This window comes from Eimeria necatrix, genomic scaffold, assembly GCF_000499385.1.
Source record: "Eimeria necatrix Houghton genomic scaffold, Enh_scaff358, whole genome shotgun sequence".
NCBI classification, from domain to species: Eukaryota; Apicomplexa; class Conoidasida; order Eucoccidiorida; family Eimeriidae; genus Eimeria; species Eimeria necatrix.
This window is the reverse complement of record NW_013655353.1, coordinates 1-6,960: the sequence shown is the minus strand read 5'-3', so window position 1 is coordinate 6,960 and position 6,960 is coordinate 1. Positions and strand designations below refer to the sequence as shown.

The following is a 6,960-nucleotide window of genomic DNA, read 5'->3' as shown; positions in this document are numbered from 1 at the left end:
CCAGGCGCACTGGACGCAGACTATCTGGGCGCCTTTTCGTTACTTTTCCTGCTGCTGTTTCTGCTGCTGCCGATTCCGTCTCCCCAGGAGCCCCTGGGGCGTCTTCTTGAAGACGCATTTCTGCTGCTGGCATCAACAGACCTGCGCATAAAGGTGCTGCGGGCTACCGGCGCAGCAGCAGCAGCAGCAGCAGCAGCAGCAGCAGAAGCAGAAGACGGGGAGAACGAAGCAGACCCCGGGGCCCCCAGCAAGGGGCCCCCCAACCTTAGGGTACAGCGGGGGGCCCCCGGGGGCCCCGGGGGCCCCGCAGCACAAGTTGAGGGGCTGGTGGCTTCGCTGGTGCGGCGGGTGCTGCAGACAGAGGTTTGTCTTTTATCTGCTGCCTCCTTCAATTTGCTGCGCTGCAGCGCCTAAACCCCAAATTAGGGTTTAGGGTTTAGGGTTCAGGGCTGGCGCCCGCGCTGCTGCTTCCAGGGGTGCAGCTGAGGGTCTAGGGTTTGAGGCCGTGGCTTAACTCTGCAAGCCGAAGCGGCAGGCTTTGGGGTTTAGGCCTAGGGTTTAGGGTTTGGGGCTGGGGTTTAGGGCTAGGGTTTAGGGCTTAGGGCTAGGGTTTAGGGTTTAGGGTTTAGGGTTTGGCTGTGCGGCCGCAGGTGGTGCCGGTGCTGCGGTGTCTAGACACCTTATTTCGCGCGCGGCGCTCTCCGCTGCAAGAAGCTTGCATGCGTTCTTTGTGTTGTCTTTTGAGGGACTACAAGTATAAACCCTAAACCCTAAACCCTAAACCCTAAACCCTAAACCCTAAACCCTAGGGCTGCAGACTCCCGTTGCTGACTGCTTCGCACCAAGCAGCGGGAGCTTAGGGTTTAGGGTCTGGCCGCGTGGCCCGCAGCCAAACCCTAAACCCTAGCCCCAAAACCCTAAACCCGAAGCCCTAAACCCTAAACCCTAAACCCTAAAAGGGAGACTCCCGCTGCCTGTTGCTTCGCAGGGAAGACCTCGAAGACATTTTGGGAGACAAAACTTTGGCGCAAGAGGTGAGAGAGCAGCAGCAGCAAACGCCGCCGGTCTCCCTCGGAGAAGCAGCAGCATAACTTTCAGCAGCGCTGCTGCTGCTGCTGCTGCTGCTGCTGACCTGCAGCAGCAGCTGGGTTACGCTGCAGCAGCTGCTGCAGCACCCCCTCAGCCGCTGCTGCAGGAGCCTTCCGGGTGCTGCTGAAGCTCCTGGTGCTGAGCAACCGCTGCAGAAGCTGGGCTGCAGCAGCAGCAGCTGCTGCTAGGTTGCTGCTGCAGCACTAGGGAACTGCTTTGCTGCAGCAGCAGCAAGTCAACCCCACAATTTTGCTCCAGCGCAACGTAATATTAAAAGCTAAGAGCTCTCCTCATGAGTGTGTCTAAGTGGCAAGTTACGCTACGCAGCTGCAGCACAAGCAGCAGCACAAGCAGCAGCAGCTGCTGCAGCAGCTGCTGCAGCTGCTGCTGCAGCTGCTGCTGCTGCTGAGAGAGAAACAGCAGCAGCAGCAGCTGCTGCTGCTGCTGCTGCTGTTTCCCTCTCCGCTAAGCTGCGTAGAGAAATGTGCGATACGGTGGCAGTGCGCCGTGCTATCCACGGCAGCAATGCAAAGTGCAACAAAATTTGCTGCTGCTGTTGCTGCAGCAACTGCTGCAGCACCTGCTGCTGCTGTTGCAGCAGCAGCCTTTTTCATGTTTAGCCTCAAGGCACGTACTGCATACGTAAGAGGTTTCAGGCTTCAGGCCTTGGGGGCAGCAGCAGGCCTGCAAGGACCCGGCAGCTAGCTAGCTAGCTAGCTAGCTAGCTAGCTGTCTAGCTAGCTAGCTAGCTAGCTAGCTGTCTAGCTAGCTAGCTAGCTAGACAGCTGCGGAGGCACCTTGCTAGCAGCAAGCTGCTGCACAAAAAGAAATGAATGCAACTCTCTCTTGCTGCAGCAGCAAAAGGAGAAAAAGAGCAAAGAGTCATAAAACAGATGCTGCCAGAGAGTTCTCACTGTAAATGATGCTGCTGCTGGGGTTGCTGCTGCCAATGCTGCAGCAGCAACCCCTGCTGCTGCTGCTGCTGCTGCTGCTGCTGCTGCTTGGCTCCCATCATCTCGCAGTGGATGCTGCTGCTGCAGCCTCTACGCAACCTTCTTGATGGCGTTTTGCTGCAGCAGCAAAATGAACCCACAGAGACTGGGACTTTGTGTCGCTTCCCACGTCGCAGCAAAGCAGCAGCAGCAGCAGCAGCAGCGGTAACAGAAGAGCAGCAGCAGCAGCAGCAGCAAGAACAACTGCAGTGGCATCAGCGCATAACTTTGCTGCCAATCCAGCAGCAGCAGCAACAACAGCCGCTACAACAGCAATAAAAGCAGCAGCAGCAGCACCAAGAGTTTGAGCCACATCACGAGCAGCAGCAGCAACCACAGCAGCAGCACGCCCAGCAGTTACAGCAGCAAGCGCAGCAGCAGCAGCAGCAAGCGCAGCAGCAGCAGCAGCAGCAAGCGCAGCAGCAGGAGTTGCTCTACCTTGACTCTGTTAATGATGTCTTGGGAGTTTTGCAGGCCCATGCGAAGTTCTGCTGCTGTTGGCATTATGTTGGCTTTCAAAGCTTCTCCTATGGCCACGCAGGCAGGGTCTTTGCCCATAGTTGCTGCTGCTATTACCTGCACACACAGCAGCAGCAGCAGCAGCAGCAGCAGCAGCAGCAGCAGCGCCTTAGCACAGTCGACCGCAGCTGCTGCCGAATGGAAGACGCAGCAACAGTTCCACAGCAGTAAGGAGACGCGGATAAACGGCTGCAGCAGCGCAGCAGCTAGTGAGATTGCTGCTGCTGCTGCTGCTGCTGCACCAAGCACAATAACAGCTGCTGCTGCGGCAGCAGCTATACCAGCGGCCCCAGCATCTGCAGCAACAGCTCCAACAGCAGCAGCAACTGCAGCACCTGCTGCAACTGCAGCAAGCCCAGCGACGGCAGCAGCACCGCCAGCAGCAGCACCTGCTGCAAGCCCAGCACACCAGCAGCAGCAGCAGCAGCAGCAGCAGCAGCAGCAGCAGCAGCAGCAAGGTCACCTTGTCTCCCTTCGTGTAATAAGCGACAAACTGGAACTTGGAAAGATCTCCTTCTACAATTACATCTTCGAAGCCGTGGCCGTTGCCGATGTAGCTGCAGCAGCAAAATAAAAAAATAAAAAAGGAAAGTAGCAGATAATAAATAATAAATAATAAATAAAAAACAATAAATAATAAACAATACACAACTAATAATTAATCATTAGTAATTAATTATTAATGGTGGAAGCAGAGAGATTAAAAAAAAGAAAAAATAAAAAGAGAGAAAGGCATCTAAACTCAAAGGGCACAAAAAAGTAAAAAAGACAAAAAGATATAAAGAAAGGAAAGAAATCAAAAAAGGAAATAAAAAATAAAAAGATTTAGAGGGAAATAAATAAAAGACAAAAATATGCAAAAGAAAGAAAAAAAGAAAAAAGAAAAAAAGATTAAAAAAAGAAAACTAAAAGGAGAAAAAAAGATAATTAAGAGAAAACAAAAAGACGAACGCAGAAAAATGAAAAGAAGTGAAAAGATAAAAGGAGATAAATAAATTAAAAAGGCAAAAAAGATAAAAAAAAGAAAGACTTGAATAAAAGGAAATGAAAAGACAACAAAATACAAAAGAAAAGAATAAAATTGAAATAAATGAGACAAATTAGAAGACAAAACAAAAGGAGCTAAAATAAAAGAAAAAAAGAAGACAAAAAAGCAAAAAGTTTGGAAAAAGGATTTATTTGAAAAGCAAAAAGGAGAAAAGTCGCAAACTGTGGGGCAGCAGCTGTCTGTACACCCCACCGCAGCCCCTTGCCAAACAGCATTGTCCAGAAAAAAGGCAAAGCAGCAAAAGGGCGATTAAGTCCCAACATGTTAGCAGCAGCAACACGGCCCTGGTCCATTGCTGTTGCAAAGTGTTCCACGCGGATGTCTTCCCCTGCAGCAGCAGCAGCAGCAGCAGCAGCAGCAGCAGAGCAGCAGCAGCAGGTGCAGCAGCGGCAGCAGCAGGGAGAGCAGCGGCAGCTGCCGCTTTAGCAGCGGCAGCAGGCACTCCAGCAGCGGGTGAAGCAGCAGCAGGTGAAGTAAAAGCAGCAACAGGTGGAGCAGCAGCAGCAATTGAGCAGCAGCAGCAGGTGGAGTACCAGCAGCAGACACAGCAACTGCAGCAACAGTCAGAGCAACTGGAGCTGCAGCAGCAGACAAAGCAGCAGCAAGTAGCGCAGCAGCAAGAGAGCCAGAAGCAAGAGGCGCAGCAGCAGCATTTCTGCACGCAGCAGCAGGTTCTGCTGCAGCAGCAGCAGCTGCTGCTGCAGCTGCTGCAGCTTGCTGCTGAACCAAGTTTCAGAAGACACAGCCCAAACTTAGAGAGAAGGAAAACAAAGCCACGAGGAAATAAAAAGAGCCAAAAAAGAAACAAAAAACAAAAAAATAAAAAAGTCAAAAAAGAAACAAAAAACAAAAAAATAAAAATAAAAAAGTCAAAAAAGGAAAAAGAGATAAAAGAAATACAGAAGACACAACAGCAAATTCATGACGCACCAGATTTCACGTAGGGAAAGCTCGCGATATCTCCAGCAGCAAATATTGTGGGGTGCGAAGGGCAGCTGCACGCAGCAGCAGCAGCAGCAGCAGCAGCAGGTGCAGCAGCAGCTGCGACAGTAGCTGTTTTGCTGCTGCTGCAGCAGCAGCAAAGCTGGTGACCACAGACTCCAAGCAGCAATGGGCTGCAGGGGCAGCCAGAGGATTAAAAGGAGTCACAAAAAAAGAAAAGCAGCAGCAGAGGTAAGAAGGTGCAGCACAGCAGCAGCAGGAGAGCAGCAGCAGCAGCAGCTGCTGCTGCTGCGTTAGGCCCTCAAAGGCGCAGCAGCAGCACCGCCAGATAAAAAGCAGCAATCCAGCAGCAAGAGACACGTGCAGCAAATCAGCAGCAGCGCAATCAACGAAGAGAATTTGAACCTCGAGAGACAAAGCAGGCAGCAGCAGCAGCAGCAGCAGCTGCTGCTGCTGCAGGAGCGGCGACAGCAGCAGGAGCAACAGAGGCAACAGCATCAGCAAAACCAACGGCATCAGCGCCACCATCAGCACCAGCAGCAGCAAAAGCAGCAGCAGCAGCAAAAGCAGCAGCAGCAGCAAAAGCAGCAGCAGCAGCAAAAGCAGCAGCAGCAAAAGCAGCAGCAGCAGCAGCAAAGGCAGCAGCAGCAGCGCGTACGAGAGGAAGGGGTCCACAGCAAGTCCCCCGCGGTTTCCCTGCTGCAGCTGTTTGCTGCTGCTGATGTGGGGCAGCTCAGGAACAACTCCAATCCCCACAATGACCCGATCTGCTGCTAAGACTCGCCCGCTCTTGAGACGCACTCCTGTTACCTTGCCGTCCCGCGTGCTGCAGCAGCAGCAGCAGCAGCAGCAGCAGCAGCAGCAGCAGCAGCAGGTGCAGCAGATGTAGCACATGCAGTAGCGGGCGAGGAGGAGCAGCAGCAGATGCAGCGTGTGCAGCACATGCAGTAACAGGCGAGGAGCAGCAGCAGCAGCAAGCAGCAGCAAAAGGCATCCACAGCAGCAGCAAACCGCGGAGGAGTGCCCCCCAGAGAAGCAGCAGCTAGAACGGGCTTTCCAGCGAACACAAAAACGCCCAGCCAGCAGCAGCAGCAGCAGCAGCAGCAGCAGCAGCACAGCAGCAGCAGGAACTAAAACTGCCTTCGTAGCAAGAACTGCCGCTATGGAGGCCAACACTGCACCAGGAACAGCGTCGGCACAAACAGCAGCAGCAACAGCAGCAGCAACTGCAGCAGCAGCAGCAGCAGCAGCAGCAGCAGCAGCAGCAACAGCAGCACACATGATCTCTGAAGCTTCCATATTGGGAATAAACTCCACTCCATTTGCTTCCAACAAATTCTTAAAAGCGCCGCCCACGCGTTCGCCCAAGACCAACTCCAAGGGGACCTTTTCCTACAGACGCAGCAGCAGCAGCAGCAGCAGCAGCAGCAGCAGCAGCAGCAGCAGCAGCAGCAACAGCAGGAAGGCAGCAATATAATTATTATTTATTGAATAAAACTAACTAAATACAAATGACCCACATCTACAAGTGTCTCCACTAAAGCATGCACAAACTGCCTTAATTCCCGAGAATAAGTTTGCTGTTGCAGTTGCTGCTGCTGCTGCTGCTGCTGTTACGACTGCTGCTATTTCCGCTGCTGCTGCTCCTGCTGCTACTGCTGCTCCTGTTACTGCTTATGCTTTTGCTCTTGTTGCTGCTGCTGCTACTGTTTCTGCAGGTGCTGCTGTTTCCGCCGCTGCAGCTTCTGCTGCAGCTGGTATACTGCTGCTGCTGCTGCTGCGCCTGCCGTCCCTGACACTACTGCTGCGTCTGCTGCAGCAGCTACACTGCTGCTGCTGCTGCTAGTACTACAGCTGCAGCTGCAGCTGCCGCTGCTGTTGCTGCTGCTGCTACTACTCCTGCAGCTGCTGCTACTACTACTACTCCTGCTGTGGCTGCCACTAGCACTACTGCTGCTGCTGCTGCTACTACTACTCCCGCTGCTGCTGCTGCTGCTGCTGCTGCTGCTGCTGCTGCTGCTGCTGCTTACCCTGCCGACGACTGCGACGTCTCGAACTCCGACTTTCTTCAAAGCTGCTGCGACTTCGAGGCCGATGAAAGAAGACCCCACAACGACGTGTTTGAGGGCTTGGGGTGTATTGACATCTGAAAACAGACTGTCTCGCAGCTGCAGCAAATCTCCCAAACTTCGCAAATAGAAAACCCCAGAAGCTTCCGCGCCCTCCACGCCCTGCAGCCGCCGCACCTTGCTGCCTGTGCACAGCAGCAGCTGCAGCAGGCCCCACACGCAGAGAGCCGCTCTTGTTTTCGCAGCAGCAGCAGCAGCAGCAGCAGCAGCAGCAGCAGCAGCAGCAGCAGCAGCAGCAGCT

At 53.5% G+C, this 6,960-nt stretch overlaps 3 protein-coding genes across 3 annotated transcripts; 2 read left to right on the top strand and 1 right to left on the bottom strand.

Moving 5' to 3' along the window:
• Nucleotides 1-2,559: 2,559 nt before the first annotated feature.
• On the top strand, nucleotides 2,560-5,367 carry ENH_00046710 (hypothetical protein; the record flags this gene model as incomplete). Its single annotated transcript, XM_013585563.1, has 3 exons — nucleotides 2,560-3,153; nucleotides 3,846-4,319; nucleotides 4,888-5,367. 3 exons carry the CDS (start codon nucleotides 2,560-2,562, stop codon nucleotides 5,365-5,367), a joined length of 1,548 nt encoding a protein of 515 aa, XP_013441017.1.
• Nucleotides 5,368-5,752: 385 nt separating this feature from the next.
• Nucleotides 5,753-6,067, top strand: ENH_00046700 (hypothetical protein; the record flags this gene model as incomplete). The annotated part of the gene is made up of 1 exon (XM_013585562.1): nucleotides 5,753-6,067. The coding sequence occupies one exon, from the start codon at nucleotides 5,753-5,755 to the stop codon at nucleotides 6,065-6,067; it is 315 nt and encodes a 104-aa protein (XP_013441016.1).
• Nucleotides 6,068-6,293: 226 nt separating this feature from the next.
• On the bottom strand, nucleotides 6,294-6,844 carry ENH_00046690 (hypothetical protein; the record flags this gene model as incomplete). The annotated part of the gene is made up of 1 exon (XM_013585561.1): nucleotides 6,294-6,844. A coding segment is annotated over one exon (551 nt), but the record flags the coding sequence as incomplete, so codon positions are not given.
• Nucleotides 6,845-6,960: the final 116 nt, after the last annotated feature.